This window comes from Camelus dromedarius, chromosome 18, assembly GCF_036321535.1.
Source record: "Camelus dromedarius isolate mCamDro1 chromosome 18, mCamDro1.pat, whole genome shotgun sequence".
Taxonomy (NCBI): Eukaryota; Metazoa; Chordata; class Mammalia; order Artiodactyla; family Camelidae; genus Camelus; species Camelus dromedarius.
The window spans coordinates 25,913,894-25,926,858 of record NC_087453.1 but is presented as its reverse complement, the minus strand read 5'-3'; the positions used below and the strand labels follow the sequence as shown (position 1 = coordinate 25,926,858).

General features: G+C 36.5%; 1 protein-coding gene and 1 long non-coding RNA gene across 3 annotated transcripts in view; one reads left to right on the top strand and one right to left on the bottom strand.

Moving 5' to 3' along the window:
• Positions 1-5: 5 nt before the first annotated feature.
• Positions 6-5,589, top strand: LOC116147411 (uncharacterized). The gene is made up of 2 exons (XR_004130995.2): positions 6-191; positions 3,975-5,589. It is a non-coding gene; the product is annotated as an uncharacterized LOC116147411 (long non-coding RNA).
• A 2,681-nt stretch (positions 5,590-8,270) lies between these two features.
• Positions 8,271-12,965, bottom strand: part of MCM8 (minichromosome maintenance 8 homologous recombination repair factor) — a 34,210-nt gene continuing 29,515 nt past the window's right edge. For both annotated transcript variants that reach the window (XM_010994500.3, XM_031434227.2), the window contains exons 17-19: positions 12,595-12,671; positions 9,585-9,774; positions 8,271-8,886 (exon numbers count right to left, since the gene is read on the bottom strand). In XM_010994500.3, coding sequence (XP_010992802.3) covers positions 8,794-8,886; positions 9,585-9,774; positions 12,595-12,671 — 360 coding nt within the window. In that variant the 3' untranslated portion in view covers positions 8,271-8,793. The remainder of the gene's footprint in view (positions 8,887-9,584; positions 9,775-12,594; positions 12,672-12,965) is intronic.

Here is a 12,965-nt window from a genome sequence, read left to right as displayed (position 1 = left end):
CCGTAGTCGCGTGCCGTTAGGCCCCGTGGGCTGCCGGGTAGCGGCCGCGCGCGGCGCCCTCCTGTGTCCGCCCACGAGCGGGGGCCGAGGCCGGTGGGGAGCGGGCAGAGGAACGCGCTGGAGGGGGCCGGAGCGCGGCCGCCGTGGCCAGGAGAGGACGGGTCATCTCAGGCCGCGGCCGGAAACCCGAGGTGTGTGCGGCTCCAGGGGCCCGCGAGGGAGGTTTAAATATTACTAAAATATCTGGTACAGAGGAAGTGTTTAATACTAGGTCTCTGCTCTTTTGCCTCTTTTGAGGGTTGCATTTGCCAAAAATGTGGGTATTAGAAAATGCCAATAATAGCAATTACTAGTCGTTTACCGAAAAAAAGTGTTTACCTATAGGGCGTAGTACATCATCTCGTTTAATCCTCCCGTTGTAGGTTCTATTAATACCTTTACTTTTCCAGGTAAGGGAATTTAGGTTTAGAGAGGTTAAGAAACCTGCTTATTAGAGGATGAGCCAGAATAATTAAGAATCAGTTCGTCGTTAATTAACTGGCTAATACACACTAATTACTAGTTAATATCTAAATTATATCATACATTCAAAGATACATGCACCCCAATGTTCATAGCAGCACTGTTTACAATAGCCAAGACATGGAAACAACCTAAGTGTCCATGGACAGATGACTGGATAAAGAAGCTGCGGTATATTTATACAATTTATACTCAGCCATAAAAAAAATAATAATTTAAATAATGCCATTTGCAGCAGTATGGGTGGACCTGGAGATTGTCATTCTAAGTGAAGCCAGAAAGAGAAAAATACCATGTGGTATCACTTATATGTGGAATCTAAAAAAAAAAAAAAAAAAAAGACAAATGGACTTATTTACAGAATAGAAACAGGCTCACAGACATAGAAAACAAATATGGGTGAGGGTGGGAAGGGATAAACTGGCAGTTCGAAATTTGCATATACTACTACATATAAAATAGATAAACAGCAAGTTTATACTGTATAGTACAGGGGACTATATTCAATATTCTTGTAGTAACCTATGGTGAAAAGAATATGAAAATGAAAATATGTATATGTGCGACTGGACTATTATGCTGTATACCAGAAATTGACACATTGTAAGCTGACTTCAGTAAAAAAATTATATCATACATTCTACTAATTATTGATATACTGTTATACTACTACTATTTATTAATCATGCAATGTTACAGAGTTATTTTCTTGTTGGGTTCTCTGTCAGACTGAAGTTGAATGGTTCTTGCCTCCTCTCCATCCTCCTCAGCCCTGTCTGATGACAGACCCACATTGAAGTTGATCTTAAACTTAATTCAGGTAGTTTAAGAAAGACCAATTGAAGCTGAACATCATTGTAGATCTGAGTATTTATCAAAAGAAATCTTCAGTTTCTTAGGCACATGAAATACTGATATTGAGAGAAAAAATTAAAATGTACTAACTAGCAAATGTAAAAAGGGTAATTTTCAAAACAATCATATTGGAATCGAATACCTTCAATTCTCATACATAGACATTCTGGATAATCCTGTCAAGGGGGAGTGGGCAGTATTTCAGTCTCCTGTCCTTTCCACTCACCAAATTGCCTTTAGTCACATTTCCCACTTTTCCTTAATTTAGGACACTTTCTCATTGTCTCTTGGGATTTTTCTTTCTGCTCCATAAGCGTTCAGTCCCTGCTGCATCTGCCTGTAACAGTTGGCACTGAGGATATGATCTTACTTGCTTTTCTGTTCATGTTTTTTTCATTTGTTGCTACGGCAGGTTTTATTTCTTTTCCTTTTGATATTCGCTTAATCTTTTGTTTGTTTTTTTTCTAATTCAATTCTGGTTTAATGTTAATTATCTATTCAACCTCTGTACTGTCAATTTATGTGAATCTAGTTTTATCCAGGACTGTCAAGAATAACACCTGATCTGTTCACTTACTGCCTTATTGTGTGAGCATTTTGCCTATTAAGATAGTCACAAAAATTAAACCATGAAATATCATTCATGGTTTTCTGTTTAAAATACAATTTTAGTCATGTATTTTTGTATATTTCCATGTATGGAATTACATTATATTAAGAAAAAGAGAAAAGAAGAAAAAATAATAGAAAAACAAAAAGAATTACATTTACTGAATTGTAAGTTTTTAAAATAGAACTTTTGTCTATTGTCTGTGTAGCAATTTCATTATGTTGTTCTGTTTTTCACTTCAATGTAAAATTAAACAAAAAGTTAACCCCAAAATAAAATAAAACCCACACTTTAAATATAGTAAACTAGGAAATGGGGAAATGTTGGTCAAAGGATACAAACTTCCAGTATAAGATAAGTAAATTCTGGGGATCTACTGTACAGCATGGTGACTATAGTTAACAACGCTGTACTATGAGGGGAGGGTATAGCTCAGTGATAAAGTCTGTGCTTAGCATGCACAAGTTCTTGGGTTCAATCCCCAGTACCTCCGTTAACAACAGAAAACCCAAAACAATACTGTAGTGTATACTTCAAAGTTGCTAAGAAAGTAGATCGTAAATGCTCTCATTGCACACACAAATAATTATGTGAGGTGACGGAGGTGTTAACTAACCTTACTGTGGTAATCATTCCCCAATATATACATATATATGTAGCGGATATATACATGTATCAAATCATATTAAATTTATACAATGTTATGTGACAATTACATCTCAATAAGCTGGAAAAAATTTTAATAAAATACAGGAAACTATTATATATATGTGTGTGTATATTTAGAATGTCAATTTTACTATGGACAACTGACACTACTACTAAGTCTTTATAAAGTAGGACAGTAAAGTGTCTGGCATTTTGGCCTAAAGGTCAATGACAGCCCAGTACAGTCCAGGACTAAAAAGTAACAGTGCTTCCAACAAACCATTTCCATAATGTTCTAAGATAGGAGAATGTCCAGCTGTATCAGTCTTTGATTTCATTTTCTAGAACATAACAGGTTTGTCAACAAATGAACAGATTAATCTGGGATGAACAATGGAGAAAATGCAGAAACCCAGTAAAACAACAAGCCAGATCTAAGCTCTTAGGATACACACAGTAAATTATAGTGGAGCATATTTGCAAAAAAATTCAGTTTAGAGGAGGCTAGGGGGCAGAGGAGACCTCAAAGTCCTACAGTTAGTGTTTGGCTTATAATAAGTTAATTCCCTATTTTATAAATTCTGTAGTAATTCATTTCTATCCAATAAGATCAACTAAATAAGTGGGCAACTCCTGTGTCTAAAGGGATTGGGAATCTGTCACTGGACTTTACCCCCAAATTAGGAAAAAAATGATTAGAAAAGTAATTCTGTAACCAAAATCCAAATAAATATCCATATATAAACCCTAAGTCTCTTGTTCGAAATTAATTTCAAAATTTTATCTCTTTACCCTTTTATCAGGATTATTTTTTTAAAAAAGCAAAATATACTGGTTGTCTTATCCCAACTTCTGTAGTCAATCATAATTTCTAACAGTAAGAGAACAAAAGAACAGGAGAAGAGAAAGGATTGTAAATAATTAACCATAAATAAGCATGCTTGTTAATTCTTTGACAACATAACTGCTAGCAACAATAGCTACTAACATCTACTATGCAGTCACAGTGGAGCTGCACTGCGTATGGTTCCTTATCCTTTCATTGATCCTTTGCTGAGGAAGTAGTGAAAATAAAAATGCTGCCTCTAGAGGGTAGTATTGTCTTGCCACTCATGCTTTCCTTGGTAAGTTGCAAAGCGCTGCTGGTCCCGCTGTGCTGAATACAGGAGACAACAGAATGACATAACCTGCCCTTTGTTTTACAGCTGTTTTTTTGGTGTCATGACTAGATCTCAGCTCCGTTAGAACACTGTGTATACGCTATTGTATCGGTGGCCTATTGCTGTTGTAACACATTACCACCAACACAGTGCCTTAACACAAATTTGTTCTCTTACAGTTCTGAAGATCGGAAGTCTAACACGGATCGCACAAGGCTAAAAGCACAGCATCGACTTGGCTCTGGGTGGCATCTGTTTCCTTGCTTTCCCCAGACTGTAGAGGCCACCCACATTCCTTGTCTGATGCCCCTCTTCCTCCATCTAAAAAGCCAACAGTGTTGCAGCTCTTTGTGTCTTTTTTTCAGTCACATCCTCCTCTGACTGACTCCATCTGCCTCCTTCCACTTTTAAGTTTCCTTCTGATTACATTGAGCCTACCTAAGTAATTCAGGATATTCTCCCAATTTTAAGGCCTGCTGATGAACAATCTTAATTTTCCTTTGCCATGTAACCTAACACGGTCAGATTCTGGGGACTAGGATGTAGATGTCATCGGTGGAGGAGACGACATTATTCTGCCTGCCAAACGTGACTTTGTGTTTCAAGATGCTTTTCGGACTGAGAAGGACAGCCTTTTTCAATACTATACATAATATACCATCCCTGAGGAAGAGAAATTTTCAGGCTGTCCAGTGTCAATATATCTAGATGAGATCAGTCGAAACTTTTATTCATTTATGGAAGCAAGACTAAGGTTTTGTAGTCTTCACAAATTATTCAGCGACTTTGCGAGTCCGTGTACTAAGAATAGTTTCAGTTTAAATGTCAAAATGTTAATTTTTTTAACCTTTTTGATTATTTTTATGTCTATTTTATCAAATTATATATCCACATGGTAGCTAATTCCATTGTGTAGAGAAGCAGATGATGAAAATAAGTACCCTCTACCTTTCCAGCCATAGGCCTGCTGTCCAGAGCAAACCTGGTATAGCTTTTTGGATTTTAGTTCTTCTAAAAGACCTCTGTAACTTCTGGTGACTTCTGTAACTTTAAATAAAACTAGTATGTAGTTTTTGTGAATTAATATTGCCTCATAAGTTTTAAAGTACATAGTACATGAGCTGGGTGGAATTCTTTGGATAAAGGTGTATCAGTGAGAGTTTAGTTGCAGGAAACACAAACCATTCTTGGCACATTAAAAAGTAGGATTGTTAAAATGGAGATGCTTGTAACATTGTTGGAAGGGCTGGAGGAGTGGGCTCCATGCTGGGTCTCCAGAATTGACTCCCAGACAAACACTGCAGGTCTGGCTTGCCAGGGGAGCTGCCTACCCCCACAACAATGAGAAAGGTGGAGAATCAGGGCCTGCCAGCATCACACACCGCCTCTTAACAACTGCTCGCATTCTGCTGCACAGAAACTAAACGTCTCCTCAACTACACGTGCGAGCGGAAAACAACAAGCAAGAAGACGGCTGTCCAATTTCACCTTCCAAATCTCACACAAGGACATCTAATCAATGGAACCCGGCTCATACTCAGAACTAGCTGCGAAAGGACTTTGGGAAATGTGACTTCTCTGCTTTTCAGCCTCTGCTTTATAGGAAGGCACACCAGGAGGATGGGACGGATGTTGGGTATCAGATGACTTTATTTACTGCCATCCATTTCTTTGTCTAGTCAACACACATACATATTTTCTACCCATTCATAACATCTGTGTAACAATGACAACTGTAACTTATCAATGTAAAAACTATTATTTCACTTCTTTATAAAAGGAGCTTTAAAGATCTATCACTCACTGTGCGGTATTTATTCCTCTTCCAGTTCAGCTACATTCACCTTTGATAACCTCTATCCTAAGGACTAAATTACCAAGTTGACTACTACCAATATATTTAATTTCAAGTAACAGAGGAAAGTGAGGAGGGCGATTGGTTAATGTATAAGTACAGGCCTTATGAAGAATCCTTTGTTGCTGTTCTGCTGTGGGTGGGGGCACTCTTCCAGTTTTCTGCAGGGGCAGCAGTTTCCCCGGGTTCCCGGTACAGACTGGGCACCTGTGGGGCACGGAGGCGGCAGCTCTTTCCTCTAGTGCCTCGCGTGGCAGTGGGGTGGTCGCAGCTTCCTCTTCGGGCCAGTTTTAGAAATTGCTCCTTGAAGTTCATCCTCTTAATTCACTAGCTTTCCAACAATTCTGTGAGCTAAGCAAAATTCTTTCAAAAACCTCCTTTTCCTGCTTAATCATCAGTTTCTACTGTTTGCAACCAAGAGCCTGCAAATCATGGTTCATGGGCCAAATCTGACCCACTAGTTGTTATTCATGGATTAAAAACTTAATACTTAGTACTCCTGATACATGAAAACTGTATGAAATCCAAATTTCAGTGTCTATTAACGAAGTCGCATCGGCACATACCCACACTCATTTGTTTATGTAGTGCTACAATGGCAGAGGTGAATAGTTGTGACAGGTTATACGGCCCTGAAAGCCTACAATTTTTTTCCTGTCAGGCCCTTTACAGAAAAAGGTTGTTGACTCCTGGTTTGCAATTAAAACCTGACTGAAACACCTCAGTATAAAATTCTTTCTTAAAAATGTTTGTAGACATTGCTCTATTTGTTTCAGTGGTTAAGGTTGCTTTGGAGAATTTGAGGACAGCCAGATTTTTTTTTTCTCCTTCCGAGTGGCTTATCTGTGTGACTTCTCATTTAACTTCTACTCTCTTACTTCCCGTATTCCAGCTAGGTCTGGAGAGAAGCCACCGCTGCCAACATGTACACAGTATTCCCACCACTGCAAATGTGGTTTTTTTTTTTTTTTTTTTTGCAAATGTGGGGTTTTTACTTTTTGCTCCAAGAGATGTGCAAAGTACACTTTAAGAAATACTTTGTTGCTTCCCTCTAAAATCTTCCACCATAGACATCATCTCTGCCTCCTCTTTCATGCCAGGCTGCCTGGGTCATCCTAACAGCTTCTGGCAGCCCTTCCCAGTGCTGGGGTTTGGGGTCTCCGTTGCTTCCTAGTTCACAGAAGATGGACTATGTATTTGTTTCTCAGTTTCCTCACTGCTTTTGAGCAACTTCCCAGGACAAACGGGAGAATGCCTCCATCTTTTTACTAGAAACTCTTCTTTTATTCTGTTGTTCTTTTTCTATATGCTTAAATTAAGCTGTTTAACTGTTTATAAGTGGTAACCATTTATGAGTGTCCTCATTTATAACTGGGATAATCACCCACTTTGTGTGTGTCTACCTCAAGGAGTATGTGTTCGAAATGTTTTACCTGCTAGGGCAGGAGTACTGAATAAAGCAAAATCTGTCTTTACAAAGCTGGACAAGAGATGGCTTGGGCCAGGATGGTGGAACTGGAAGTAATGAAAAGTAATCAGATTTCAGATATTTTGAAGATAGTGCTGAGAGGACTTGATGGACTGATAACGGGGATAAGACAAAGAGTTAAGATAACGCCAACACTTGGGGGCATGAGAAACCAGCAGGATAGTTACTGAACACTACAAAATTTCAGAACATCACGGGAAAAGAGAAGATAAAAATAGTTTCTCAAGAGGAAATAAAGGTCACATACCAAGAATAAAAATCAAAATGGCTTTGGATTTCCACACAGCAACACTGGAAACTAAAAGCAATAGCACAATTTCTAAAATTCTGAGTGAAAATGATTTCCAAACTAAAAATCTATGCCCAAAATATCAATCTAGGAGTAAGGGTACAATATGCCTTTAAAAACTGGTCCTCAGGAAGCTACTAGAAAATGGGCTCCACCAAAAGGGAGGAATAAAACAATAAAGAGGAAGACACAGAAGCCAGGAAATGGGAGAGAAAACGAGAAGTTCCAAGATGACAGATGTGTAATTCAGACTGGAAAGGCCAAAGAACTCTAGGAGAGGGGTCTCCAAGAAGGTAAAATAGATTATTTGATTTGTCTGCATAGTTTGGGACGAGACTCAGACTTGCAGTGGAGCCTCAGGGTCAATACAGTGGTAGGTACATAAAAGGTAAGTAGTTGAAAAACAAATTATTAATTCTAGGGAAAACAAAAAGTTGTACAAGAAAGGAAATGAGTAATATTCAATAGTCATAATAATATTAAGGCTAAATACAAATTTAACAAAAAATTATATTTAACTAAATTGGAAAACAGCGTGTGTATATATATATATATATATATCTAGAACGGTTTAAGAGAACCACATTCTTTTCTTCTAAGGTAAAAAAAAAAAATCAATAAAATTTTTTAAATTGAGAACTCCAGAATTAGCATTACTAGGCTGTCCTTTAGAAAAATGGAGGTAAATGGGAGAATAGTTGAAACTGAACAGAAAATTAGGGCATGTGGAAGAGTGGAACAGAGGCTGCTAGGTTTTAACAGAAGCTATTTATTTAAAAATTTTTTTCAGTAGCTAAGATGTTAAGCTTAAGATGTCAATATATGGATGGAAACTAGACTTTTGGTGAGCATGCAGTAGTGCATACAAAAAGTCTAATTATAATGTTGTACACATGACACTTTTATAATGTTGCAAACCAAAGTTACCTCCATTAAAAAAAGGTCAATATAAAATATTTCCAATTTTTTCTGAAATTCAAAGTTGGTTTCAATTTATTTCTATGATATTCATTCATTTTTTTGTGTGTCAGAACTACTTAAACATTAAAATGTAACTTTGTAAACACTTACCCAGATGGACATTTGATATGTAAAACTATGAAACATTTATAAGAATAAAAACTCAAAAATAAAACTATAAAGAATTTATAATTATATCATTTAGACAAAATGTAAACATTTTATTTTTAACCTTTTGGAGAAATAAAAAATGAACATGCTGACTTTCTCATTTCTTAAATTAGTCCAAAACTCTTTTCCTATTATACTGCTTTTAGGATGTCATTTTTCAAAGAAAAGTGTGTGTGTGTGTGTACGCACATATTCTTCTTAATAAATCCAGGAGGGCCTGACTTGGTAGTCCTTTCACATAGTTTGAAGCTGGTAAACTTTTGGGCCTTTTTTCAAGAGGTAACCTTGGTCATTTAATGATCCAATAAAATGTTCAAAATCAGCAACCTAGAAGAAAATATCAAAAGAGTTTTAGCCCATTAAGTAATGTGCAAAAACACGATTTTTAAAATTAATCTCTCAAACAGTAACATACAATTGCTAAGTTTCTTGGGCAAATAAAATTATCTGCACTTCTTACAGAGAAAACTGTCTACATATGAACATTGGATTCTATAATGCCTAGCTAATCAAAAATAAAAACCCCAGTATATAGAGACTCTTTTGTATTTGTTTTAGCTTAGTTTCAAAACAAAAATCAGACTAACTTTTGAAATTAAGTGAGCAATTTTCCATATAAGCTGTTTTACATGTTTAAAGTGCTATTATACCCATTTTTCACTAAAACTTTTAAGCAGGCAGAGCAGGTGCAATTATGTCCATTTAACAAATGAGAAAACTGAGGTTTAAAGATGGTAAGATGACTTGCCCACAAGGATTGTCAGAAGAACATGGAAACTGAATCTTGCTATGTTTCCCTCTATCAAGACACTGAAAACTCTTTTGAAAAGAAGTAGGGTTTTTTTTTTTAAAGCTCTGAGCAACAACTTTCATATCTTAAAGAAAACAAGCTTGTATTTTTAAGTACTCCCAAATTGCTTATTACATTCTTTTAATCCAAATCTTTTGACAGTTCTATTATATATTAATAAAGACCTCCTGAAATTATTATAAAACAGATTTACTAAGTATTTGGTTAATCATACCTGAATGTTTAGCTCTTTGGCAATCTGCCGAAGTTGATGAAATTGAAATAAATTATTGTAAGTTCTTTCAGCAATGTTGTTGAGAGCAGAAATAAATCTTTTTGCTGTTGACCTGTTGCTCATTCCAGAACCATGCTGGGATCGCTCAAAATCTAGGTTCCCAAACTCATCAGAGTAAGTTCCTAGCATGCTTAAGGAAGGGGAAGAAAAACAGAGTTATCCAATATGGCACGGCTATAGACATTTTTGTCCCGGTCCTCCAGGTTGTTAAGAAGAAAAATGTGCAAGTAGCCATGAGGCTCACGTAGCAAAGATTTAAACATGTATTTATTTGTTAATTACTAGATTACCAGGTTGCTTATAAATGACAACTGGAGGGTCTCCAGCACAATGAAGTCAACTGGAGAGGCAATAAAGCCAGCTTGGTAAAATTTTCACCTGTAAGGCCCCTCAAACCCTGGTACTGAGTCATGTAAAAGAGAAAATCGATGGTTCAAGCACTGTGTGATGCTAAACCAATAAGATATTAAGACAAAGAAGGTAATATGTTAGAAACTGGTTGAAAGGGCTGGTAGTCATTAATTGTTCATAATTTTACTCATTATGAGGCAGTTGCTCTGGGGCCAGCAATAAAAAATTAGAAGCTGTCAATCTAAAGTTCTTTAAAACTTTCAAAGACTGCAAACATAACCTCACTGTTGCTAACAAACTCAGACACATTGATGTAAGAAAAGTTTCTGCTTCTTCCACAGGCTGCCTATAAGGGCAAGAGACAAGCTGCCGGTTAATGCTTGGACCTGCAGGAGGTGGTGTGGGATACAGCAAGATTCTAGAGGCAGCAGAGGGAACAGGGTATCCTCCGGGGACAGGCCAGTATCAGCCTGGGGATGAAGAGACAGTGAGGTAAAGAAAGGGAGGAAAGGATCTGCAGCTCAGTGCTACTGGGCAGTTTATCTGGAGAACACTAAAGACCAGGACCATGAAATTCTTTGAAAAGGGTAATTTTGGAAACTTCTGATTTGTGATGTGAGATCTGTCAGTTTTTAAAGCTTTTGGTGGGCGGAATGAGTCACAGAAAAGGGGGTCTTCTCAGTCTCATCTTAATATCAAAGCTAGCACTATCGGTCGTAAATAGTGTTTACTAATGTGCCAGAACCACATTTATCACTTTATATACATATACACATAGCCTTATTGCATGACACCTCAGCACAATCCTTTATGGTGTGTTTTACACAAAAGGAGGCTGAAAAGCAGAGTGTAACTCGCCACTGCTGTCCCAGGTCAGATTCTAAAGCTTGTGCCCTGGCAGCAATGCTGTACCACTTACTCAGAGCCAAAGAGGAACAACTGGGCAAACTCCAAGCAAGCCCAAAATAGCAGCTCTTAGGGAAAAGAAGAGTAGAAATTACTTAACAAAATAATTTCATTTTAAAATAATACTTTGGGACCTCAGAAAAAGATTCCTAATATTTATATTTTAAGTGCTATGAGAGAGCATATTAAAAAGAACCAATTTCTAAATTATGATAAATTCACACAATAGAACACTATGCAGTTGTGAAAAAAAGCTCTTTAGACATTGATATGGAATAATCTCCAAAATGCATTTTAAATGAAAAAATTAAGGTACAGAATGTATTTGGCGTGCTACCATTTATCTGTTAAAGGGGAAAAAGTATAAAGATATTGAGCTGCGATGTGTAGTTTATACCTGAAAGTCATACAAAAATTGATATTTGTTGTCACTGGGGCAAGAGGAAGAACTAGGTAGCTAGAAACAGGGTAAGAGGAAACTTTTTCCACCATATACTTTTTGAACTTTGAAGTTCTGAGGCACATGAATGTGTAAAACCTATTAAAAAATTTTTTTAACTGAAAGAAAAAGCCTATCTAAAACAATAAACTTTTGCTTTTATTGATTAAAGAAAACCAACCCATGTCTAAGATAGTCATATATTATCAGTTAAAATATTTATTTTTTTCTACCTCTTAAGAATTACGATCTGCCAAATGATATAAAATGCAAAGGACACAGATTAGCAATATTTGTCAAATCCTAATGTGTTTATTTACCCTCGGACTCAGAAATATCATAGAGGCATACACTACCCACATATGAAGCATCTCATAGATGTTGCTCATTGTAGCACTGTTTGTAATAGCAGAAGAATGGAAAATGTGTCTAGCAATGGGGGACTAATTAAATAAACTATGGTGAATCTAAACTATACTATGTGGCTGTGAAAAAAAAAAAATAGAAAGCCTCAATGTCCTAATAAGGAAAGATCTCTAGATATATTGTCAAATTTGGGGGAAAAAAAAGTACATGAGAACAGATTGGCGGTTGCCAGAGGCAGGGTCACAGGGGTTTAAAAGGGTGAAGGAGGTCAAAAGGAACAAACTTCCAGGCACAAAACAAATTGAAGTGCTGGTTATGGAATGTGCAGTATGGGGACTACAGTTAGTAATACTGTATTGTGTATTCGAAAGTTGCTAAGAGAGCAGGTCGTTAAAGTTTTCATCACAAGAAAAATGTGTAACTGTGCGGTGACGGCTGTTAACTAGACAGACTGCGGTGATCCTTCTGACACACACACATGCAGAATCAGTATGCTCCATAACTGAAACTAGTAATGCCATATGTGAAGTGTATCTCAACTTAAAAAAAAGTATAGTGTAAGTCACGAGCTATTTACAAGAAAGTAATGGGTGTCCTGGTGAAGAGAAAGGATGGATGATAAACAGGATGGGAGCAAGTCTATATCTGAATTGATTTTAGAACTAAAATGTTCTAAATAGAAATGTTATTACCTATTCAAAAAAATTTTTTTAATGTAAAGATTATTTACCCAGAAATATTTTAAACCAAGAAAGTACAATTTGCTCTGAGGAAAATATATGATTAAATGGGCTAAATAAAAATAATTTTGCTTGGCCTAATATATAATTTGAGATGGAAAGATGACCAGTATTTTATTTAAAACAGTATTTAAAATTTTAATCTTACCTATATTTCATAATTTCAACTATGTCCTCAGCATCTTCTTTGGTTGCTTCCTCTCTCAATTCCAACCTTGCACGTGCCTTTGAAAGAAAACAACCATTTTCAGGTAATAAGAAATAAATCTATTTAACATTGATTGAGCAGGTTATACTATGTCTAACTAAGCTTATTTCATTTATTCATTTGACATAAAAACTTGGGGAGGGAGGTTATAATATGAAAAGTCAGAATTTAAGAAAGTCATCTGAGAACTTGAGTATGGAAATAATCACTCATTTTAAAACCTACTTTTATCTACTAACACATCTTTCTGAGTGTTCATTCCAGAAGATTTGATCATGAAATACACTTGGTTTCTCCTTGCCTTTTCCTTT